This window comes from Thalassophryne amazonica, chromosome 15 (genome assembly GCF_902500255.1).
Source record: "Thalassophryne amazonica chromosome 15, fThaAma1.1, whole genome shotgun sequence".
Taxonomy (NCBI): domain Eukaryota; kingdom Metazoa; phylum Chordata; class Actinopteri; order Batrachoidiformes; family Batrachoididae; genus Thalassophryne; species Thalassophryne amazonica.
Window position 1 is genome coordinate 16,118,283 of NC_047117.1, and position 26,433 is coordinate 16,144,715.

A 26,433-nucleotide genomic window follows, 5' to 3' on the forward strand; every position below is an offset into this window, starting at 1 on the left:
ATCGTAACATCACAGTCCCAGAAGGCTAAATGGTTGTTTCTGGCATCCTCACATGTGAACTTGATATTGGAATCCACCGAGTTGATGTGTTCTGTAAATTCCTCAACCTCCTATTGCTTGATTTTAATCCATGTGTCATCAACATATCTGAACCAGTGACTGGGACAGATGCCCGTGAAAGACGTCAAGGCTGTCTTCTCCACTCGCTCCATGTACAGATTGGCCACAATGGGGGATACCGGAGACCCCATCGCACAACCATGGATCTGCCTGTAGTAATTCCCCCTAAACAGGAAAAACGTGGTGTTAAGACAGATCTCCAAGAGTTGGCAGATGTGGTCTGGTGTGAGTTTGGTCCTTTCAAGTAGAGACACATCCTCCAGCAGTCTCTGCCTCACAGCTGAGATGGCCTCAGCGGTGGGGATGCAGGTGAACAACGATGTCACATCAAATGACACTGTAGTTTCATCTGCCTCCAGCTGCAGGTCCATGATCTTGTTCACAAAATCTTGTGTGTTCTCCACATGGTGGTCTGAGTTACCCACTAGAGGAGCCAAAATCCACTTGAGGAGCTTGGCCAAATTGTATGTGATGGAATCTGTGCTACATATAATAGGCCTGAGTGGCACGTCCTGTTTGTGGATTTTGGGCAGTCCATAGATGCATGGAGTGGCGTCCCCAGGGTACAGTCTGTAGTATGTCTGCCTGTCGATGAGTCCCTCTTTCTCCAGGTTTTGGAGGTAGCTAATGATTTTCTTCTTATAGCTGCTCCTGGGGTCTCTCTTCAGACGTTCGTAGGAACTGGAGTCACTGAGCAAGTTGTTGATCTTGGCCTCGTAGTCCGATGTATTAAGGACCACCGTGCATCTGCCTTTATCTGCTGGCAGGATAAGGATGCTTTGGTCCTTCTGCAGTTCTGACAAAGCTTTCTGTTCTCCTCCTGTGATGTTGGACGGAGGAATCTTAGCCAGAGAGAAGAAATGGTTTGAGAGAGGGGACAAAGAGGCATTCTATGTGAAACGGTTGAAACCCAGCCTTAACCGGGGAGGGGTCTGAGACACGCTTTGTCCCCTGTTTACAATGGGGTACTCAGGTCAAAGCAGTTTCAGTCTTTTGTTCATGGTAATGACTCATTCATGTCAACAGGAGAGTCATCAAGGGAGCCATCAGGAGAGGCTTCCGTCCCATCATTAGGAGGGACAGCTGCCCTGTCATTAGGAGGGTGCTTACTAGAGCACAATAGGTGCTAATTAGAGCTATTGTTTAGTCACCAGCCTACAGCAGTCAGCCTCTCGGTAGGAGGGGACTGCTTAGGTTTAAAACTCCAGCTTTTGTGGCTTCTGTTTATTCTTCTCTACAAGAGTCAGACAGAAGTCAGACTACCACAGCAAGAATTTTAGCTGAGGAAGCTTCTGTGATGTGAAGGGAAACGTCCTCGCGTCAAGCAACCCAGTCCAGTCGAAGATTCAAGCTTCTCTACTATGCTGTAACATAACAAAATGTGGAAAAAGTGAAGTGCTGTGAGTACTTTCTGGATGCACTGTAGTGTTCATAACCATATATTCATTAATGTATAATTACCACATGTTTTCATGATCCTAGACTCAGGCCTTCATATGTATATGAGGCGGCCCCCCTCATGTTGTGCCATCATGCTGGTACAGTAGCCCAAAAAGGACAGACTTACTCAACCTGTCATATTTTGCAGTGCAGTTTTAAGACTGGTTGCTAGTGCAGGATAACAACTTAGAGAACCCTTATTTTTGTGAATTGGGTGCTCATACATATTGCTTGTCAAAAGAGAATCTAAAGAAGCATAAATCCCTAAAAATGTGAAAATGTGAAAAGAAAAAAATAACCTCACCATTAGATGTCACTAAATCCCACACACTGTAACTTTAATAATATATAGTTGACATGTCAGTGGGCACTGTGGTGGCCAAGTGGTCAGTGCACTTACTTCCAAAACAGAAGGTTCCCGGTTCAAGAGCCCCAGTTTCGATTATTCATGTAATGTGCAGTTGCATCAGAAAGACTTCCGGTGTAAAACATCACATTTGCTGTGGAAACTCCAATCATAAAGGGAGAAACAGTCATTTTAGCACAACAAAAACAAGATTTGATGCATTTAGAGATATACTGATTTGAATTTAAAGGGCCACATTGTGCAAAATTATTTTTTAAATCACCTTTTTAGTTAAATATGTGCTTTAATGTTAAACCTTGTCAAATTCCCACAATTCTATGACCGTGTAAGTAGAATTTTAAAATGTACACCTGTAATAGCACGCTTTATACTTCTGTGACACGTTACATGACATCAGCTTGCTCTGTGTGACACGCCCCCTCAGCCGTTATGTGGGGAGACTCACCAAAGGCACTGGCTGCTGAAGGTTGACAAAAGTGAAATTTTTCCCATGTGGAACTTCACAGACATACTTTAGTCCAGAGAATCCTTGATCATGAGCAGGGTCCTTCATCCCCAAGTTGTTGCTGACATGCAGTTGAGCACCATGCATGTTTGAGTGTGTGTGTGTGAATGTGTGAAGCATCATTATAAAGTGCTTTGAACATCTGTATCACATAGAAAAGCTTGTGCTGTGCATGACACATGCCTCAGTCCACGAACAGTGTAGTGTTGCACGTACAATACAGGAGATGTGGAAACATGTTTCCTCACCCAAATCTGAGCAGGTTTTGTTTTTCTGATGGAGTATTAGGGCCGCATCAAGGAAAAAACATAATGGGAGGATATATTTTTAAGTTCATTTTGCATTTTGATAATAAAGTCAAATGTGGAGAATGGCGTCAAAACTGTCTAATAAAGCTGAAAAGGGAGAAGCTGAAAGTACTTATTTGATGCAATATTTAGACTTTATTCTCGGCCCTGCGGTAGACTGGTGGCCTGTCCACAGTGTTCCCCACTAGACCCCTGCGCAGGACCAATTTCTTCATCTCCCTTCCGCTGAAAATTGGACCATTACTGCCCGCACCTGCAATGTGTGTGTTACACTCCCACCCGTTTCTGCAATGTGTATTTTCAGTCCCGCCCGCACCCGCCAAATGCTGAGAATTTATGCCCACACAGTAATAGACATGCATTGATTTTGTGTCTCCTCCTGTCCCATGGGAGAAAACACATCATTTAGGCTTTAATAAGGAGATTCATGTGGTTGTTTGTTTAATTTATTAAAGCCGGTTTCAATTATGTGTGCCATATATGGGCATGCAGTGGCAGCGTCTGTGTTGGTGTACCTGCTGTGGTGCTCTTCCTGTCCGCTGCTGCTCCTATTAAATTAAAGACATTCTTTTTAAGATGAAAGTAGCACGTGGACACTGCATACTTTACACTATTCTCCTTTGTTGACTGGGTCATCCTGTCGCTTCCAAACCCGAAGTGTTTTTGTTTTAGCCAGCCGCTCCTGCCCGCAGTGAAGTTCTAACCACCCTCTACTGTCCGCAGTGAAGTTCTAACCAGCCGCTCCCGCAAAATTTGTGTTAGGTCCTGTGGGACCCGGCGGGACCCAATCCCAATGCAGCCCTGTATACCCCACCTCTTGCCCAGTGACTGCTGGAATAGTTTCCACATTTCAGCATTATTCCTAAATGTGCATTTCAACTACCAAAAGGGCGCTTTTCATGACATAGCTCCATCACGAAAAGTGCCTCATTTTCGTGACACGTTTTTTCCTTTGCTATTTATAAGCCACCCCCTTCTCTTAACCGTATCCATAACCCCTCAGACCCCCCATCACGAAATGAATTCATGCCCCCGTTATGAAAGCGCTCCATTTTTGCACCCTGTCACCAACCAATAGAATAATGTACTTTTTGTAATGCCATCACGAGGTGCCGTAAGACTGGGTTGCCCAAAATTGTATTTCAAAATTTGTTTTCAGCTTTATTATCAACATTTCATTTTTATTCTTGACATCTCAACTTTTCTCTTTATTTTCAAATTAGTATTTTGAGTTCATTACTGATATTTCAACTTTATTCTTGACATTTTCACTTTATTGTCAAAACTGTATTTCAGCTTTATTCTTGACAAAATTCCCCTCTTGTTTTTCTTCTTACCGTAGCTTCATAGAGTTTTATTCAGCAGAACTCGGTGTCTATGTGTCATTTTTTGGCTGCAACCTTTAAAATCTTGTGACCCATACGAGCTTGACGAAAATGTGCAATGTTAAGGATTTATTCAAACAAGTTAGAAATGACACTCCAGTCACGGTGAGTATTAATGCAGATGCTGGTGAAACGTGAGCCGCTGCCCGCGGCATTAGCCCACGGTCCAACCCCACACTTCATTCTCCTCGCAGCAATAAGAAGTCACCTTCTAAGCTACTTTTTCTCTGCGCGAGCAGATTGAAGGGTTGTGTGAGGCTGATCTGGATTAAAAGCATCAGCAGTAATAGCTTGTTGTCATCTCTGAGTTGTAGGATTACAGCTGAGGATTCTAAGTGTTTCCTGTCTGCACAGACTCTGTTTGCACCTTTATTCATGTCTGTTTGGATTTATGTCGATTTACGTTTCCTGCGCAGCGCTGCACTTCTTCTGCTCAACATCACTCACTTCCACAGAAACTCGGAGGCTGTTTTTGTTTTTGGTGGCTATGTGAGGGCACGTGGACAGGATGGCAGTTCTGGTTTGTTGGCTTTAGGCCGTGCTCACGGGGACACACACACACACACGTACACATAGAGTATGTTGTGGATTTCAGGTTCAGCCTGCTCTCTGTGCGGCCATGACGAGCACCCAGGAGCCGGAGAGAGGCCTGGGGAAGGAGGAGGGGGACGAGAAGGTGCACATGTCAGTTCGAGGAGAGGAGAGGGCGCAGGAAGGCGAAGAAGAGGAGGAGGAGGAGGAGGAGGAGGAAAAAGAGGAGCTGCCGTACCCCTCTCTTGCACCAGTGGTTCTTCTGGCACTCACCCAAACCAGCCCACCTCGCTCCTGGTGCCTCCGAGCCGTCTGCCACCCATATCCTTCACCTGATGTGTGTTTGGGTTCTGCACTTTCTCCTCATCCTAATGTTTACTTTGTGTTTAAACCGGGTGCAGACAGGAAGCTGTGCATCGTGCTGCCTGTCCGCGTGACTGCATGTTTGGAGTACCTCGGGTTTCCTCGGAGTAGTAGCTGTGGGGGGGAAAAATGGTTAAGGTTTTTCTCTGATTGGAGGTTTCCATAGTGACGAGCTCTAATGAATCTCCAGCGTTACAGCGGTCTGTCAGTCCCATTGTTACTGGCCTCAATTTAAATGGCAGAAGGAGTCACAAATTGTAAAAACTCTTCCGAACCTGGCTCTCCCAGTCTGCCCTCATCATCTCCTCCGTGTCAGTCGCTGCTTTCGTCCCCACTCTGCCGTGAAGGTGTGTGACAGCGTGAGCGTGAGCGACTCCCAAGCATGCACAGACGTCAGCAAACACCTCTGGGGTTTGTCAAAGCTTTCCAAATGGAATATCTGCCGCTGCTTATCGCTCTGGGTGTGCAGCGTGCGTGCACCGCCGTGTGTCCTCCTGCTCGTGCGCGTCTGCACCGTCAGCACTCTGTGTGCTCTATAAAATATAAATACATAATTGCTGAATAAATAAAAAGTACACCAAGAGGAAATAAGGAAACTACAAATGGCATCAAGAAGCATAACGCTCTTCGGTGTCCTGCCAGCCCTGTTACCATGGACACGCCTCCCAACACTGTACGCGCGCTGTATCCACGCTAACTTACAATTGTGCACACATACACACAAGCAAGTGAATGCCCTTACACAAACAAGGGAATCTCCCATGGAGGGACTCTTTAGAGGAATCACCTGGTTGCTTAGCAACAGCGTAGCGCTGCCCTGGCGGCCTGATTACTTCCACTTGCAGTATTTATTGATTTTAGTGTGACTTTGTGTGTCTGTGCAGCCTGAAACCCATTTCACGCCATATATGTGTTTAAGAGTATGTCTGGAGGATGTACGGGGGGGGGGGGGGGGGATTAACGTGGGTGGACAGTGTTGTATGGGGACAAGTCCCCCAAGAACTATATGCCCCCCCCCCTAACCACCATCCCCCTTCCTCCAGGGTGACCTTTCTGCACATACAGCACATTTATTTGCTGCGTCTTTTCTTCCATTTCCACAGTGTCAGAAGTAGTGAGACACTCACTGTATCATGTTTACAACATGCTGCTCGTCTCTCCACCCTGCGGCACATCTAACAGGTTTACCAGCATCTAATGGGACCAAAAAACCAACGTTGGTTTTGGTCTTATGTAATGTTTCTTGTCTTCATTTCCGAGCTACACAGAGTTTGATAACAACTTGTTTCTATGGGAGGTTTTGCTTCCTGTAAATGTGGAACAAGGTGTCCACTTTGTGAAACACGGCTCTTTTAATCTCACGCACAAACACGCAAATGCACGAGGACGGAGATTACGGAGTCAGGAGGTCGCTGGACGCAGCTGTTTGGCGATGAGAAGTCCAAGATTTTAGGGTTCTGGTGCCTCCTGTCTTACTCTGTATTGGTGACCTTCGGCAAAGACGGGTTGTCTTTGGTACTCGGTCTCTTTGGAGGATGTCTGGGTACCGCTGAAATGACTTTGTGTTAAACGAGCGGTTTGTTACAGACACTCAGATGAGTATCACTTACATTGTGAGGAAGTGTCAGCTACAGTACAAAATATGGAAAAGATCCAGCACGCAGGTGCCTCAGTGTTGAGGACCCCAGCAGCTGATGAAGGCAAAGGGGACCCCCACGTTTCACCTGGATGCAGCAGGTAATTACCTTTGAGAGGTGGGGATGGATCGGTTCTGCCTGGTTGGTTTCCATCTGGGACCCAGGATTGTTCCTTGGTGTCACCAGAGAAGGCTTCCAGACTCCACTTGACTTGACTTGAGATCTGAGCAAAGGTGCTCGCATTCCTATTTGAGATTTATCCCTTTAAAATAAGAACAAAATATTATGGAATTTTTTTTGCTAATGGGGTGTGTAAGTTCTGGAATCTAGACTCAATTTGATGCTGTATAAATAAGTTAAACTGAACTGAATTCAATAGAATTGTTGCAAGGACATAACACATTACAGAACCCAAATATTAAAACTACAATATATCTGACAGCAGTCTGATGAAACCTATTACACAGTATGCTGACTTGTTTAGTATAACTTTCTACAGTTCATTGCAAATCTAAATCTGCTGAAGAGAAATATTCATTCTGCACAGATTCCTATTCATAAACTAAAAGGGCAGGTCACTTCTTTTTTATCACTTTAATCATACTGAAAACAGCAGTCAAGGTTTTGACTCATCTTTGCAATTATGTCTTACAAGAGAAATCTTTTTTCTACAAAATGCTAAAAAGAAAAGACATAGGTATCAACCTGTCTCAAAGCTTTACATGAACTCAAGCCACATTTTTCTCAACCTTAAAATAGCATAACATAGTTATTAATGCATTCTTGCATTTTATGGTTATAATAGCAAATAAAGTGGGTAATACTCCAAGTGTGTGAGTAGCTCTGCAAATATTTCCATAAGTAAAACTACTGCATATTCAACTCTAAAATTTTTGTTTTGGTAGATACAAGACGACCAGTGAGCTACTTATTTTGGGCCATGTTGGCATCTTTTAACGTTGACAAGTACCACACCATAAAATACAGACAAACAGGCCTATCAAGTTGCTTGTGGTGTCCTGATGGCCATTAAGGCCACTGTGGCTTGTTATTATCATGACTGACATTTCAGGGGTTTTCTGATCTATGGATATTATGTTTCACATATTATATCTCTGGTGTTTATCTTGTATTAACACTCTTCAGTGTTCTCTGTCATCTGGCTACCTCCTTGATTGTCTCAGGCACTGTTTAGTTTAACCATCTACAATCCATCACACCTGGTGCCAGATTGTCTCACATTCATACCTGCTTTCTCGCTTTCATGTCGTGTGTTTGTCCTCCAGTTATTGACCCACCCTCCTTGTGTTTGGCCTTGCCTACCAGGTCCTGATTCTCTTTTGACCTTCATTCTGTTCCTCTGGACTCTGTGTTTCCTGCTGCCCTTATGGATACTGTTACCCTCTGGTTTGCTTTGATCTCACGCATGAGTTCATGACCAAACCACCAGCCTGTTCTAACTGCATCAAATTACTGTTTTGAATTTTTAATCATTATGACTTTCTGCTGTGGGGTTTTCTGACTCACCAGTGGTGTTACAGTTATTAAATTTCTGTAGGGACTGTGTACCATGAACTATATCCGTGGTAAATACACTGCTAAGAGCAATCGCCATTTTTTTTTTCCATTGTGGCTAGACGTGTTGAAGGTATAGGACACTGGGACATGTTGGCAGTGCTGGAGTGTGCATGAAGGAGAATATACTCACCTTGTTGGTTTAATCCAACACCGCTGTACACAAGGATGAAAATGTCCACACATTGTGCTCCAAAGTAAGCTGCCACGTACCACCACAAACATGGTGTACAATAAACCTGCTGTAAAACAACCATAAAACTGATGATTTATACTCTAGTATGACAATTCACAGTTTCAACCCATTCAAAACATGAATAGAAAAGCATGTTTCAGAAGTGATTCAGCAGCATTTTTTCTACGTTGCATCACCTGCTGTATCAATTGTAGTCCAGTTTGTGGTGACAAACTACAATCAACATACAAATCATTTCCTTTCTGCAGTATGTCACCATACTGTAAGTTACAAGACAAGTGTTCAGCTGTGATTATTTATATTCTGGAGGTTTATTTCTTTGAGGGGGCAATTTTACCAAGGTGTTCCTGAAATGGCGCAAGGGGCCATTTCATTAGGTTTCAATACAGGCAGTTGTGGTCATTTTCACCAAAATATACAATTGTAACACATTAAAAATTTTACTTCTTTGAGTAAGGACACAGACAGATTGCATGCCTGGAAATAAAACCCAGGTCTACATATTGGCAGCTCAAGTCCTTATCCCACTGAGTTACCTATTCTACTGCAAATGGGAACCTATTCAGTTTCAACTTATTTCAGGTATATAGCACCAAATCACAGCAAAGCTGTCTCAAGGCGCTTCACATAAGTACAGTCTAACCTTACAACCCCTAGAGCAAGCACACAGGTGACAGTGTTCAGGAAAAACTCCCGCTGAGAATTTTGAGGAAGAAACCTCAAGCAGACCAGACACAAAGGGGTGACCCTCTGCTTAGGTCATACTAATAAAAAACATTTTTAACAATATAGAGGAACATCCAGTTTTTGAGAATTATGTCCACGCAGACGTCCAGGACAGCACCAGCTGGTTGAGGAGGGGAGGGGAGACAGGGAATTGGGTCTTCAGATCCAGTCTTCAAGCATAATCGGTTTTGCAGCTGGTGTAGTCAACCTTCATTTGCACTCATGGGTGTGGCCGCACAGGCGTCAGCATGATAGCACCACATCTAACCTAAATGTCATCCAAAGCCCAAAACGATGTCTAAACTGAAAGCCTTTGTAGAGGAGAAGACTGGAAAAACAAAAGTCTCAAAAATATTGATGGCTAAAACTCAAAGTGGTCCTCATAAAGAACAGCACACATACACAGAAAGGGCTTAACTTATTCAGCAGTGCATCAAAAGATGAGAAAAGCTGATTGTGTCACCCCTGTACCTTTCTGTCATCGTCTGTTATCTGTTTTCCTTTGTTTTGTTTCAGCATTATTCCTTCACTCTTCTATTTGCCCTCCTCTCTTTTCTGCTTCACAAACTACAGTTTAGTGTCATTGAGTTGAGGCATGTGCATATTTGGGGTCAGATTACCCCCTTCGAAATAGGCTGAAGTGTCAAAATGATTTCAGCCAATTAACTTGATTCCATCAAATGTTTCCATGGTAACCAGCTGTCATACACCAAAGGGGTGGAGCTATGGCACACAGCAAACCGACAATAACTTAACTTGCCCCACCTTCCTTTCAGACCCCCAACTGTGCGCCCCCACTGACACGCGTGCACACGCCCACATGCGCCATATTTCATGGTTAACTAGGTTAAGTTTAATCAAGTCTGTATGTGCAGATTCCAAAGTGGAAGTGTGGGGCCAAGCAGAAAGAAACACCCACAAACTGGTGAACACAGTGCTGCGCTCATTTCCTGCACGCTTGTCCACATTTATGGATCCCAGTCCACGTGTAACGCCAAGGACAAATGTCAGCGTGTTTCATGTTTTGTTGGGTTGTTGGTTTTTAGGTAGCATGCAGAACAATCGCTTCAGAATTTCAACCAACGTGTTTTGCAAAGCACACGCAACCCGAGTAAACACAAAATGCTCCATCTTTGCTTTAGTTTCAGCTACGTTGGAGGGTTTTTGAGGTTTTTGAGACTCATTCAAAGTCCTGCCACAGAACATCAATGGTGTCCACGTCAGAACTTTACCTAAACTACTCAAAAATGCTAGTTTTGTTCATTTTGAGCCATTCAGGTGTGGCATTTTAGATCATTGTCTTGCTGCATAACTGGTGACCAGACATTCTCTTTCAGGGGTTTGTAGTAGAATGCAGAATTGGTATTTCCCATATTTTTGGCAGTTCTTCCAGAACGTGGATGGCAAAGAAACCCAACCTCATCATCGCACTGCCATCAATGTGCTTGACTGTAAGCGTAATCCTCATTTGATGGAAATTTGTGTTTTAATAGGATGCCTGTCTACCAAATGGTTCCATTTTTGAGACCTTATTGCGGAGAATAACCTTCCAAAAGCTTTGAGGATCATTCAAATGTACTTGGGCAAAATTCATACCAGCCTTCACGGGGTACTCCAGGATTTTACAGCCTAGGTTCCAAGGTTGGGTTTTAGACCATCTGTTATGTTTCGGACGCGGTCGGAGCACCGACCCAGCGTTTGAAGGACCCAGCATAAAATAAGCAGAGCACGGTTCAAAGGATAACAGAATTTAATAAACATAACAGTGAGTGATGCTAAACAACTAAACAGTCCGCGGTCTGGTGAGGTGAAAACACGGCGCGCTCTCAGCAGCACAAACGGTCCGGAGCCACAGCAGTTCGGACCCAGGGACCCCACCGACACCCCCCAGGTGGCCGCGACAAACCGAGTCTGTGAAGAAAGAAAACATGAGGTGAGTCCAACTCCACACAGAGAGACACAACTCAAAGGTGCACGCAATCAGCAAACACTTCCTGGCTTAAATCTATACATCAGCTTCTTACCCTGCAGGCACAGAACAACTCAGTTCAAATCTCCACTGCAGCAGAAGCTGATTAGACAATTAGCATAACGTGACAGCTCACTAACACAAGGTGTGAGGGACACCAAATCCACTGTCATTACTTCATAAAAGTCACCAAAACCAAATTACCTCAGGAAGTGTGCTGAAGAGCGTGAGACCTCACCCAATCCTCCTTCACAGACTGTGGCGTCAAACCTGGAGCGGTCTCTGCGTCCGTGATGGTGAGATTGTTCTCCTGACGTCGATCTCACACATCTGCTCACAAGGTCGAGTCTCTGGCAATCACACACTGTGCATTCAAGGTTTAAATGCAGCAATCTCTGATTATGACAAAATACACCACAGCTGTGAGTCCTGATGACCTGCACGTGATAACAAGCCTCAGGTGTTCAGGGTGAGGTCCTGATGCTCAGCCACTCAGTCCTGAATGCATACCACCTGGTGGGAGAAACAGAAAACAAAAACCAAACCAGCCAAACACCCCAGCCCACAACACCATCTGACACCTGTTTTAGCCAGTTTAGCACATTTAAAATGGGCAAAAACTGGTGAAAACCTATGAAGCCTTGGTGTAAAAATACAGCCTTATTTGAAATATCCCTGAGTTCTCATTCAATGTTTTTTCTGGGTTAGCAGTGATTTTGATCTTGTCACTCCCACACTGAAGTAATTTTTGGTTTAAAATATTGACTGCTTGTATTTCTTAATGATTCAGAGATGATATCAGAGATAATTTATTTTAATTTAATTGGGACTGCATATATATACTAGATGGAAATCCTCCACATAATTGAATTGAGTTCATCCAAAGAGCCATTTTTTGAGTGCACTCAAAAAAACTGACTCATTGGATTGGATTCCACCTAATAAATATATGTAGAACCAACTAAATTAAATTACATTATCTTGCATGGATGTGTTTTAATTAAATTGGGGCTACATATATATACTAGATGGAAATCTTGCACATAATTGAATTAAGTTCATCCAAAGAGCCATTTTTTTGAGTGATACACTCAAACAATTGACTCAATGGACTGGATTTGAAAGGCCCAAACTCACACCAGACCACATCTGCCAACTCTTGGAGATCTGTCTCAACACCACGTATTTCCTGTTTAGGGGAAATTACTACAGACAGATTCATGGTTGTGCGATGGGGTGTCCGCTATCCCCCATTGTGGCCAATCTGTACATGGAGCGAGTGGAGAAGACAGCCTTGACGTCTTTCACGGGCATCTCTCCCAGTCACTGGTTCAGATATGTTGATGACACATGGGTTAAAATGAAGCAACAGCAAGTTGAGGACTTTACAGAACACATCAACTCGGTGGACGCCAATATCAAGTTCACACGTGAGGATGCCAGAAACAACCATTTAGCCTTCTTGGACTGTGATGTTACGATTGGAGAGAACAGGCAGCTCCAGACAGGGGTTTACAGAAAACCAACTCACACTGACCAATATCTGCTCTTTGGCTCAAACCACCCCCCTGAACACAAGCTCGGGGTGATCAGGACGCTTCAACACAGAGCCCTACAGGTGCCCACAACTGCAGAGGGAAGGGCTAAAGAACAACAACGTGTCCGGAAAGCCCTCACAGTATGTGGGTACCCACGAAGGTCCCTGGACAAAGTGCAGAAGTCCCAGAGAACAAAGAGACCAGATAGACAAGAGACGGAGACAAGAAGAAGAGTGTCTCTCCCTTATTTAGCAGGAGTAGGGGAAAAACTACAGAGGATCGTCAGACAGCACAAAATCCCAGTTTACTTTAAACCGGTTAACACCTTGAGACAGAAATTAGTTCACCCTAAGGACATGATCCCTAGTTACAAACAGAGCAATGTAGTGTATTCTATCAGATGTCAGGAAAACTGTAACGAACACTACATAGGTGAAATGAAGCAACCTTTACACAAAAGGCTATACCAGCACCGCAGAGAGGGTGCCAGTGAACCTCAGTCTGCGGTTCATCTCCAACTTAAAGACACTAACCACATGTTTGAGGACAAGGAAGTTAAAATATTAGCCAGAGAGAAGAAATGGTTTGAGAGAGGGGTCAAGGAGGCATTCTTTGTGAAACGTTTGAAACCCAGCCTTAACCGGGGAGGGGGTCTGAGACACACTTTATCCCCTGTTTACAATGGGGTACTCAGGTCAAAGGAGTTTCAGTCTTTTGTTCATGGTAATGAGTCATTCACGTCATCAAGGGGGCCATCAGAAAGGCATCCATCCCATCATTAGAGGGACAGCTGTCCTGTCATTAGGTGTGCTAACTAGAGCACAATAGTTGCTAATCAGAGCTATTGTTTTGTCACTGGCCTATAGCAGTCTCCCTCTCAGTAGGAGGGGTCTGGTTAGGTTTAAAACTCCAGCTTTTGTTGGCTTTTGTTTTATTCTTCTCTACAAGAGTCAGACAGAAGTCAGACTTCTAGAGCAAGAATTTTAGCTGAGGAAGCTTCTGCGATTTGAAGCGAAACGTCCTTGCGTCAATCAACCCAGTCCAGTTGAAGATTCAAGCTTCTCTATGACTGGATTCCACCTAATAAATATATGTAGTCACAACTCAATTAAATTACATTATCTTGCATGGATGTGTTTTGAGTTGGGGCTACATATATATACTAGATGGAAATCCTGCACATAATTGAATTGAGTTCATCCAAAGAGCCATTTTTTGAGTGATACACTCGAACAATTGACTCAATGGATTGGATTCCACCTAATAAATATATGTAGTCCCAACTAAATTAAATTACATTATCTTGCATGGATGTGTTTTAATTGAGTTGGGGTTACATATATTTATTAGATAGAAATCCTGCTCATACTTGAATTGAGTTCATCCAAAGAGCCATTTTTTGAGTGCAATTTGAAATCGGTCACAGGCTGAATGTATCCAGTTGTCCTTCATGTCCCGGTACAGCTTTTCCTCTTATGTTAATGAACGTTCAGTATGATAATGCCTCCGCATGGTGACATTACTATGTGAATCCCAGGCGACGGTTCGAGGGTGATGCCAGAAAGATCAGGGTGATGTAATCTGATTTGATTTATATTGTCTGGCTGACCTTTATTACCTGTGTTGGCACTCACGGAGTGCAGGGGGAGAGAGGAGAAAGTATGCAAGAGGAGGCGGGGGAGATTCTTGAAGAGGGAGAAGATGAGTGAATTAGGCAATTACATGGAAGAGGCAATCGCAGTTGTTGTCAAATACAAACATTTTCTCTAATTGGCCCTGTTTCTCCCACCCTGCTCTTTTCCAACTTCACCTTCAGTTTATCGCATGTCTGTCTCTCATCCCTGTCCCTCTCCGTGTCTTGCTGTGTTAATGATGAAGTGTAGTTGTCGTTTATCTCTTGGCTTATACTCAGGTTTCTGACAGTGAGAATAAAGCGCTAGCCAAGGGCAATGACAGTGGAAACAAACCGTGAGTGAGATATGCAAGAAATGATACCAAATGAAGATGGGAAATTATAGCTCAGTGTGCAAACGAAGAGGGAGCGAGGAGGAGCAGGAGGAGCAGAGTGAAGAGGAAATAATTGGGCCAAGAAAAGGGGAAAAGACGAAAATGAGAGATGATAAAGGGGAAAGGTTGAACGTGAGAAGAGATAAAGGAAAAGTAATGGATAGATTGAGAGAGAGGGAGGGAGGAGAGGACACTCCCGTGCTGATGTTGAGTGATGGCCTCACCGAGGAGTTACTCCCACCTCATCCATCACTCACGCCTTGACCCTGCCCTGTTATCTGTTTGCTGTGTGTGCACAGACACACGGGCGCTTTTATACTGCTGTAATTCATACAGATGGAACCGGATTAAAAACGTCCACCCGCGGTGCCACGGAGACACATGGCACCGCGGGTGGGAGTTTATGCCGAAGGACATCGTTTCTCTTTCGTGTGTGTTTGTTTTAATTGTGTTGTGTTCCAGTCCAGACAGGATGCAAGCGGACTGTGTAACTCAGGAGTCAGTTCCCACGGTGAGATGGGGGTTCCCATGGCAACCATAGCAAAGGGAGGACACTGGATTACCCTCTCCCTCTGTCGCCCCCCCCATCCATCTCAAGGGTGATAAAGGATTGTACTCTCATTAATTTTTTTTGCCCTCTCCAGAGCAAAGTGTCTCAGTGTATATGTACGTGTGCAAATGTGTCTGTGTCCGTGCGCATGCACCCATGTGCACACCCCAGGCTTTGTTATGTATGCGTCCTTGGCGCTTGAATAAATTGCTTCATCCAGCCATTCAGCAGTTTTCTCAATTTTTACACGATTGCCTGTGTGTCTGTCGCTGTGTGTGTGTGCGCACACACACACGTGCGTGCAGCCAACACAAAACCTTTCTTTTAACTTTCAACTTCACACTACAGTATTTTCTGCTCTAAGCCTCTCTGCTTTTTACTTCTGAGCTCTGCTCTTTCTTATGTTTTGACAGGCAACAGCAACCTGGCGTGCACACATGCACACAGATGTGCACAGACCTGCACACATACACACACAAAGTTAGCAGTGAATGAGACTTCAAATGCCTCAGCAGCAGCTTTTTCATCATAGGTGTCATGTTTTTGTTGTGCAGATTATATTAAATATCAAAATGTCTTGTCAGAACGTGTGCTTGTAAATTAAGGTGGATGCATTTAATTTTAGGATCACAGGCTTTGTGCTTTTATGTTCTTGCTTGCAAAATTTTCGGTTTCAGTACACCCTGCATTCAGTGTTGCCACAGTTACTTTGAAAAAGTAATCCAATTACTGATTACTGATTACTCCTTGAAAAGTAACTTAGTTACTTTACTGATTACTCAATTGTAAAAGTAACTAAGTTAGATTACTAGTTACTTTTTTAGTTACTTTTCCCAGCTGCCGACAACAACCCTCTGCCACCTCAACATGACAATGATACCTGTTTTGCCAAAACTCACTTTATAGTCACCCTTTCTTGACTTCAATGAAAATAAATACTTGTTTTATAAAAAGTAAAATAAAGACCTCTTTCTTGACCTCATATTTAACTGTTGACAGCACTGTAACAGTAAAACTTGCAATTTCTAACCTACATTGTTTATAAATGTAACTATTAAATTCATTCTAGCATTTTTCTAACATTTAAATTCTCTCTAAATATTTTACTTGTCGAAATTAATATTATTTTAAGTAGTATTAGTAGTTGTAGTAAAAAAAGGCTTCAAAACTGGACCTTTAATCTAGGGGTGTTGTGAGGGGGGCACATCCTTGCCCCACGCCCCCATTCCATCTGGATTCGCCCCTGCTTTGGCGTTTGAGCACAAAGAATGGATAACATTTATTTATGCAGAAAACGTGACCAGATTTACAGGTAAGAAAGTTTTATTGTGTTTTCACATCATGTGGTCCTCAGAAAGAGAATTTAGGTGCATTTGAGTGGAAAATAGTGTTAGTTGTTGACACGTCGCAGAGGATCAGCTGTTTTAACGTGCAGATACAGAGCGGCTCAGCTCAGCTCTAAATAAAGGAGGAAAAAAAGTATAAAAATGTCTTTGTAAAGCTCAGTGCAGGTGTGCTGATCACCACGCTTTAAGAGGTGAGGACGAGTCGAGCAGCTGCAAAAAACCGCGGATGAAAAGCTCACAGCTCACTTAAAGTGGGCAGTTCAGTCGAACCCCGACCTCCTGCCCACAGACCAAGTTTAATGCTGCTATCGACCCACAATGAAAAATAATAGTAACGCACAGTGACATGGAGAAGTAACTTTAATCTGATTACTGATTTGGAAAGATTAACGCGTTAGATTACTCGTTACTAAAAAAAGTGGTCAGATTAGAGTAACGCGTTACTAAGTAACGCGTTACTAAGTAACCGCGTTACCGGCATCACTGGCTGCATTTTTTCTTTACTGTTTTTCTTATTTTATTGCACAGTTGTCTCAATCATGTCAAATGTTCATAAAAAATTAAACCAACAGAAACGGAATCACCTCAAAATACCGTTTTAAAATGTTCATTTTAATTATTTAATTAAAATTTAGCCAGCACCAGGATTACTCATTGATTACTGATGTATGTGGCTGTCATAATAACAGGTGGTGTTGCAGGCAGATGCATAAATATTTGGACAGGCATACATTAAAAAAAAAACAAAAAAAAAAAACAAAGTAACTGCACAGCACCATAATGGAGATTAAATGAATCAGTAAATATTTTATAGTGAAGATTTTAAGCTTTAATTCAAGGGTTTCACAAAAATATCACATTAACCATTTAGGAATTACAGCCATTTTATACACAGCCCCCCATTTTGAGACATTATAATTAATTAAACAAACTAAATAATAATAATAATAATAATAATAACAATACAGTTATTTTTATAGCACTTTGAGATAAAATTATAAAGCACTTAACATAATAAAACAAGATAAAACCAATTCATATAAGATGTCAAGTAGAAATAAAAATTAACAACAGCTGACATAATTCAGACAACAAAACTAATGAAAAACTGAAGGATAATAACTGTAATGTAATAGTTGTTATGTAAGGATAATTGGAAATATAAATAATCACTTTTACAGCCAGTTTATTTTCAAGTCAGGGGATGAATACACAAATATTTCCAAGTCACTGAATATGTTGTGGAGTGAATTTACACAAATCATTAAGAAACAGCACGGCACTGCATGGGAAATCTGTCTAGCATAACCCTGCATGAAGGGGGCTGATGAGGGAAGCCACCAAGATGTGTCCACGCCAACTCTGAAGATGTTACAGGCTTCTGTGGCTGCGACTGGAGAAACTGTGCAGAGTACATTTTGTGGCTGTTACATCAGCAGTTAGACGGCTTCATGGTGAAGTGGAACAGAGAAAGATTTGCAGATCAAATCTAAACTCAATTCTCCAGTGTGACTGGAGACAAACTGTAGCTGAAATTGCACAGCTTTTTTTTTTTTATTCCAGAAAATCCTTTTCTGCGCTGCTCCACTGTGAAGCTGTATAACTGGATAAATATTCCTATAAGGAAGACATGAAATGTCAGCCACAGTTTGCAAGAAAGAACAAGTGTTATGTGTCGGACGCAGCCCAGAGAACCGACCAGCGTTTGAAGGACCCAGTATAAAATAAGCAGAGCACGGTACAAAGGATAACAGAGTTTAATAAACATAACAGTGAAGTGATACGAAAACAACAAAAGAGTGCGCGGTCTGGCGTGGTGGATTGCGGTGCGCTCCCAGCAGCGCTAACGGTCCGGAGCCAGAAAACTGTTCGGACCCAAGGACCCCGCCGACACCCCCCAGGTGGCCGCAACAAACCGAGTCTGTGAAAGAAGAAATCATTATGTGAGTCCACACTCAACACACAGAGAGACCACTCAAAGGTGTACAAACAGCAAACACTTCCTGGCTTAATTGCAAATCAGCTTCCCAACCTGCAGGCATGGAACACCCCGTTCACAAAACTCCACTGCAGTGGAAGCTGATTTAAACGACTAACATACAGCTCAATATAATAAGGTGTGAGGGACACCACATTTACTGACTGTATAAATGTTAGTCACAAAACCAAACGTACCTCAGGAAGTGTGCTGACGAGTGTGAGACCTCACCCCCTCCTCTTTCACAGACCATGCATCAAACCTGGACGTTCTCTGCATCCACTGATGGGAGATGGCTCTAGAGACGACGATCTCACCCGTCTGGTCACAAGGTCGAGTCTCTGGCAAACACACACTGTGCACTCCAGACTTAAATGCCACCATGTTCCAATCCGTGTAGATGCACCACAGCTGTGAGTCCTGACGAGCTGCACGTGATCAGCCTCAGGTGATCAGGGTGAGGTCCTGATAAACTCAGCTACACAGCCACTCAGTCCCAAATGCGCACCACCTGGGAGGAAAACCAAAAGACAGAAACAGAAGACACACAAAAGCCAGCCAGGCACGCCAGCCACAACAACAAGCCTACGTTTGAGCCATTTTCATATACTACATAAAATCTTTCTTTGCTCCACTCCGCCAGGAAGATTTATCACTGGTGATGCAACAGACAAAAGTTGCACTATGCGCAGTTTATCCAGCAACAGTCTCAGAAGCCTATATCTCCTTCTGAGGTGTTATGGGTGTCTTGATGGCTTCCCTCACTAGTTTCCTTTTTGCACTGCCACTCAGTTTTTGAGAACTGTCTACTTGAGATAGATTTACCATACAGTACAATACTGTGTGTATTTCTTAATGATTCATATAATCAAAGTCCAACATCCATTTGCTGACTCAGACATGCTCATGTGTCCAACCTCTGACTTGTCAAAAAGAAAACTGGCTGTAAAAGTGATGATTTTTATTAAGAATACTTCTTATGTTTATTTTGTCTGTTACACGTATGGCCTCTGAAAACAGAGGAACTGTGTGTATGATTAGCAGTAATTCCTTAATGGTTAATGCAATATTTTGTTAAACTCCTTGACGTCATGCATTAATTCTACACTACAAGCACATCTCGATTGTTTGATTTTTACTCCTCTGTGATGGTGTACAGAAGCAAAACTATAAAAAATGTATGTATGACAGAGAGGGTTGCTTTAGTCATCATGGTTAAGTGCCAGCCGGATGAGGCGCTGGCCTCCACGTGATCACTGCTTGCCTCTGGCTACCTTCATTGGTCACATGAACTTATGTGGAATGATGTCTATCCTGCTGGGGAAGTGATGGTCTGAAGATAAGAGGATCCTTGGTTCGACTACCCTGACAGAGAGGAAAATCACGAAGGGCCCTTGGGCAAGGTCCTTAATCCCCAAGTTGCTCCCAGTGTGTAATGAGAACTTTGCATGACAGCACCCTGACATCGGTGTGTGTGTGTGTGTATCTGTGTTTGTGTGAATTTGTGAATGTGTCAAAGGTCTCTGAGCTTCTGAATTGGATGAAAAAAAAAAAATCCATTTACCATCCTTCTGGTGATGTAGAATTTGTGTCCCCCAGGCATTGAACAGCATAACTCCAAAATATTATGAATATTTGGACAGACAGAAAACATTTTTACACTGACAAATTCTTCATGTTGTCTTTTATTTTTAAAAATGCAGTATAGATAAAACATTTTTTGTTGTTCAACCTGTTATGTTTAATTTGCATAAAAGATTACAATCTAAACTCCCAGTTTTTTTTACGGGTTTATAACAATTTTAATATTAACCTGAGAGCACCATGTAAATAAAGTTGTTGTTATTATTATTATCTTCATTATCGTAGAGCAACATAGTTTATGAAATTTACACCAAAAGAAAACTGAAAACATATCAGCATATACAATCTTAACTCACTTACAGTAAGACCCCAAGACATGGAAATGGTTAAAAAAAATTTTTTTGTAGTTATATGAGTGAAGCGCCACACAGCGGCGTGAAGCTAGCTCTGTGGTAGATGAAGCCTTAAACCGGAAATGGCACAAAACAATCCAGAAATGTCACAAAACAATCTGCCCATAGGGGAAAAAAAGCCACAAACCGGACAAACATTGTCGTAAAAAAACGTAAAAAGCCACAAACTGGAAAAGACAGGGTGAGATGTTGAAGAGCTTTGCTCGTTCATCTCCGCGACATATACAAATCACAAGCAAAGCGCCGTGCAGTGGTGCGAAGCTAGCTCTATGGTAGTCGAAGGCACAAACCAGAAACGGCACACAAAAATCTTCCCAGTGGGGAAAAAGCCACAAACCGGACAACACTGTCATAAAAAGCCACAAACCGATGGTAGACGAAGCCACAAATCAGAAATAACATGGTGAGATGCTGAAGAGCTTCACTTATATATGTTATATTGTTATATTCTTATATTTATGTAAATAAAAATGTACATTTTTGCATTTATTTAAAGGTTCTTGTGTCTCCTAGGCGCATCCATATTTGGTGGAGTGCACCAAATCAGGGAGGGGGGAATACAAAAATAAAGAAAAGTTGTTTGCAGTATTTCTTTACAAATTATAGCTTAATATTATCAGTTATCAAGTTATTCACCAATGAATATGGCTTTATACACCCTACAGAAAACCATACACCGTATAACAATTTTATCATATACCTATAAAAGATAAATGTTGTATGGTTTTCTGAAGGGTGTCTAAAGCCTTATTCATTGGTGAACAACATGATAACGATTTTATCATATACCTATAAATGATAAATGTTGTATGGTTTTCTGAAGGCTGTAAAAAGCCATATTCATTGGTGAACAACTTGATAACGATTTTATCATATACAGTGGTCCCTCATTTATCGCGGGCGTTACGTTCTAAAAATAACCCACAACAGGTAAAATCTGCGAAGTAGTCAGTGTTATTTTTTACAATTGTTTGATGTTTTAAGATGTTTTAAGGCTGTAAAACCCCTCACTACACACTTTATACACTTTTCTCAAACAGGCATTAACATTTTCTCACTTTTCTCTCCTGTGTAAACACTCAAAGTTCAAACCTTAGTAGAAAAAAAAAATGTTTTCCTATAAATGATTATGATGGCTTTTAGAACTAACGAATCTAGCTTTAACGATCAACCTATGAGGTTGGACACGTAAGAAATTATTAATAGTGACTCACCAATGTTTCACAGTTGTTCTGACCACACCTCTTCGTCGTGGCGCCGCTCCGCTGTCCGGATTGGCTGATTACTCGGGTGGTATGAAAAATATTACCCGTCCGTGAAAAGGGTGTATTGCTATTTATTCTTTAGTGTTTTATCCAATCATATTGGAGTATCATTTATAGGTATATGATAATGCCAAATATTATTTCAGAAAACACTAAATCATGTTCACATGTGAACTATCAAAATTGCTGCTGTTGTTTTGTTCACTTGTGCAGCGTCAGCCCTCCAACTGTTCATTAGTGCTCCAGCCGGCTGTGGGTGGGTGGAAGGGCGTGGCTGGCAGGGGGAAAACGGCAGGTGTTTCAGTAAATATGCACCCAAAAAAAACCAAAACCAGTGTGTCCAGGGAAGAACGAGATAAAGAGAAGGTAGAAAAATGTAAGCAAGAGAGAGGTAATGTCACTGTTGAATAAGAAAATGATGAAATTTCAGTGGAAACAGAAACCTGGTACACACCTGTAGGACAGAACTTAAAATAAGCTTCTCTGAAAGCTGTTGTTGGTGTATTTCATAAATAGATGAGCTGGAGCTACTTTTCCTGCATAAAGTTATAATGGAAAAAGGGAAGGAATGAGAAAAAAATTAGACATGTTTTTTTTCTCCTTTATTTGTTATTTTTCATTTAGGAGTTTTTTTTTTCCTTTATACAGCTGAGAATTCATTGTTTCTAAAATTAAAGGTGTCCACCCTGTTTTTTAAAAAAATCCCATTTCCTGCAATGAAAAAATTCTTTCAGTACCTCTATAATGTTGCATTCAATTAAAAGTTGCAGATCCCTATATTGCTATTTGATCAAAGTACATCTGCTCTGGAAACAATTTAGAATTTTGGCCCATTTGCTGGTTCACAGTTGTGAATTTCGTGCCGTCTCGCAGTTCACGAGGGGTCAATTTCAGCAAAGTTCCAGTTTAGGGCATAATGTAAACACCTCGTGAACTATAGACAAGAAGACAATATCAGGGCACGGCAGAAGTTCATCACAGGTGCTACACCTCTACGAGATAACCCCCTCAACTTGGAGACCGTGTCATCATCATAATTGCTCGTGAACTCGCTGAACTGGTGCCATCTACATCCTCACTTGACACTGTTTATATGGCTTTGAAACGCCGGAACTCTGCTGGCTCTCTGGGAAGTGCATGGGGATTATGGGAATCCTTAAAGTACCAAAAGTAGATGAAAGTATGGTGACAAGGTGCTGTGATACACTTTCAGTGGCAATGTTGTAGACAATGTAATGTAGTGGTGGGGGCTCGACATTTAAAGGCATGTTGGGAAAAATGTCACGCAAGAGTTGAACAGCACTGCTGTGCTAGATATATTAGGTTCAGCATCATTGAGCTGATTAAATGTAGTAAACCAATTAAAATTGACAGTGCCAAGAAAGTACATGAGACTGAAACAAAAACAATACAACGGACGTGTTTCACATGAAGGTTTTGCTGGATATCTGCTGGACAGGTAAGACAAAACTCACACGTCTAATGTGTCAACTGTAAATACCAACATGTGTTACTGTTTTAATAGTTGTACTTGGTTTAAATGGGGGGACGTGATGGTCTAGTAGTTAAGGTGTTGGACTTGAGTCCAGAAGATTTTAATCCCCTATTGCTCCCAGTGTGTAGTGAGCGCCTTGTATGGCAGCACCCGGACATCGGGGTGAATGTGAGGCATAATTGTAAAGCGCTTTGAGCGTGTGATGCAGATAGAAAAGCGCTATATAAATGCAGTCCATTTATTAAGTTGGTTTGCAAAAATATGTCAGTGGAGAGGCTTATATGCCCCCCCGCCCCCCATAACTCGATTCAGTATATTTTTCATAGTGGTAACTTGCAAATCCAGAGTGCAGCATGAAGTTTGAACCTTGTACATATGAGGTCTGTGAGAAAAGTATCCGACCTTTTTATTTTATGCAAAAAATATATGGATTTGATTCATATGTTTTTACGTCAGCCAAGCTTGAACCTTTGTGTGCATGCGTGAGTTTTTTCACGCCTGTCAGTTGCGTCATTCGCCTGTGGGCAGGCTTTGAGTGAGCACTGGTCCACCCCTCTCGTCGTTTTTTTCATTGCGAGGAAATGGCGGAATGATTTGGGCTTTGCTCCATCAGAATTTTTTCAGAAACTGTTAGAGACAGGCAGCTGGACGCAACCGACAGGCGTGAAAAAACTCACGCATGCGCACGAAGGTTCAAGCTTGGCTGACGTAAAAACATATGAATCAAATCCATATATTTTTTGCATAAAATAAAAAGGTCGGATACTGTTCTCACAGACCTCGTACATCAGCTACTAGCATCAGAATTAGCTGTGATTTTGCAATATATCACAGAAATAGAGGAATTTTACAAAAGTTAACTTTCAATGAAAATGTACATTTGTTTGATTTTGAGGAAAAATGAATGGCAAAGTTATACAGTGATTATTTTGTGAATGTTTTTACCATTGGTGTAAACAGTACGTGAACTCTAAGATTCCTGCTTTCTACATTATATCAGAGACAGCAGATTATTAAGGGGTAACACATTTAAGGGGTAACACATCTTATTAAGGGGTAACACATCTTTTTGTCCAAATGGCTCCATTAGTTTGAAATTTATCAATATAGCAATCTTATAATATTTGACATGGAGGAAAAGGAGCCAGTAAGTACTTTGGGATCCACCCAATGGGCGAGGATAAAATCTCTAATGATGCTTGGGGTGTCAAATAATATCTTGACTTGGCCTAGCAATAAGCCAGGCCTCAGATGCCACTGGACCTCCATATTGGTTCAAACAGAGGTTAACAAAAATGTGACCAAATGTTAATGCAAGCTTCCAGTTGGGACAACCAGTGTTCGGTTGACACTTCCATCATGTTCAATGCTGTTGTTATGGTTAGTGAACAGTCAGGATAGTTGGTTCAAGCAATTAAATAGAATTAAAAATTTTAGAATATAGCATTTACTGTATTCTAAATTCTATACCAATACAACACAGATTATCTAAAAAAAAGAAAACAAAAAACTTGTGCTTGTGTTGAGTGTTGTGAAAGTGTTGTGAAAGCGTGAACCAAACCATTTTTGGAATCTGATTATTTAAGGTACCCATATGGGAGATCAGACTGTTCTCCAATAACTACATCTGTTTGGAGGTTTTTTGCTCAGGTTTTAAAATGGGATCACAAAATAAATAAATAAATAAATAAATAAATAAATAAATAAAAATAATAATAATTTTGGAAGTTCACACAGATTTTTATTTATTTATTTATTTTTATAATTTGGAGCAATATAATCAATACAAGAAGCCACACATAGATTCAGGTGAATAATTTTTATAAAAATGAGTCTCTTTAAATAAATGATGGGTTGCACTGGTATAGGAGATTAGTGGGAGTAATTACTTAATTTACTCTGTACTCCAGCGTGGCCAGTGTCTGGATTTATTTTTCATTTGGGTCAACTGTGGAATGGCACTGATCCCAAAATGCGGGTGTAGTTCAGATCTTATTTAGAGGCAACATAATATCCACAAAAAAAGTGAAGTTCGAGATGAATTTTTCCGCAGTTTAAAGTCCAGCAAAAACTGTGACAGCCCTAAAGATTGGTATATCCACTTCCTGCACCTACACCTAAGCAATACTTCTCACTCAGCTGTGCATTCAACAAGAGATAGCTTTGGAGGGCGTAATCTGTGAGAGAGTGACAACACTGTGCCAATTTCATGCTCACAGCCTTCACACAAGTTGAAATGTCTTCCTTCCGCAAAACTGCAAGAACCTTCAGCTTCCAGACAGTTTAAAAAAATGCAAGGTGAATAATAAATAGATTTTCTTTTTTTTTTTTTTTTATGTTGCTGAGTGTCACTGGGTTGGGATGAGCAGCGAGGAATGTCATATTTCATTGACTGTTATGGCATCAATGCAATTGGTGATTCAGTAATTGTAGTGCATTTTACTGGGACTTTAACCTTTTACCTCCTTGTTGTATTTGTAACCATCTGTCGCTGTGAACACTGGACTCTATACGGTTGCTTCACTGCAACATTCCTGCCACAGTATGTTCAGACAATTTATTGTTGTGCTTTTGTTTTATTTATTAGTATGTCCAAAGCAGATGGTCACCCCACTGAGTCTGGTCTGATGGAGTTTTTTTCCTGTAATAATAGTAGAAAAAAAACCAACATCCGGTGGAATTGTTCTTTTAGTTGCCAGTGTGCTTGCTTTTGGGATGGGTACGGTTGAAACCTTGCTCGTGTGAAGTGTCTTGAAATGATTTGGCACTGTATAAATAAATTGAAATATATTGAGTGTAACAACATTTTGCAGTTTCATTTCTGGCTTTGTCACTCTTAATCATTCAGGTGGCTGTAGTGTTCTGCCTCTTGACAGCGGCATACACGTGCATTATTATGAATGTCTTGGCATATCATATTTACCATGGTTGAATGCGAGAGTGGTTTTGTACAGTCCCCATGTGTATGAATTAGATTGTGCAAACCACTACACCTAATTAAATGCATCACTATAAAGAAATTTTGGCTCACTTTCTGTTTGTTTATTGATTTTTGGATTGCTATAATTCTGCCACATTGAAGAGCTCTTGAGCTTGTTTAAGTCTTTGTCGCAGCATCTCAATGGGGTTCCCTTC

General features: G+C 41.7%; 1 protein-coding gene across 2 annotated transcripts in view; it reads left to right on the plus strand.

Annotated features, from left to right (window-relative positions):
- Window positions 1-26,433, plus strand: part of LOC117525734 (voltage-dependent T-type calcium channel subunit alpha-1I-like) — a 219,233-nt gene that overhangs the window by 21,481 nt on the left and 171,319 nt on the right. For both annotated transcript variants that reach the window (XM_034187666.1, XM_034187667.1), the window contains exon 2: window positions 4,721-4,977. In XM_034187666.1, coding sequence (XP_034043557.1) covers window positions 4,745-4,977 — 233 coding nt within the window. In that variant the 5' untranslated portion in view covers window positions 4,721-4,744. The remainder of the gene's footprint in view (window positions 1-4,720; window positions 4,978-26,433) is intronic.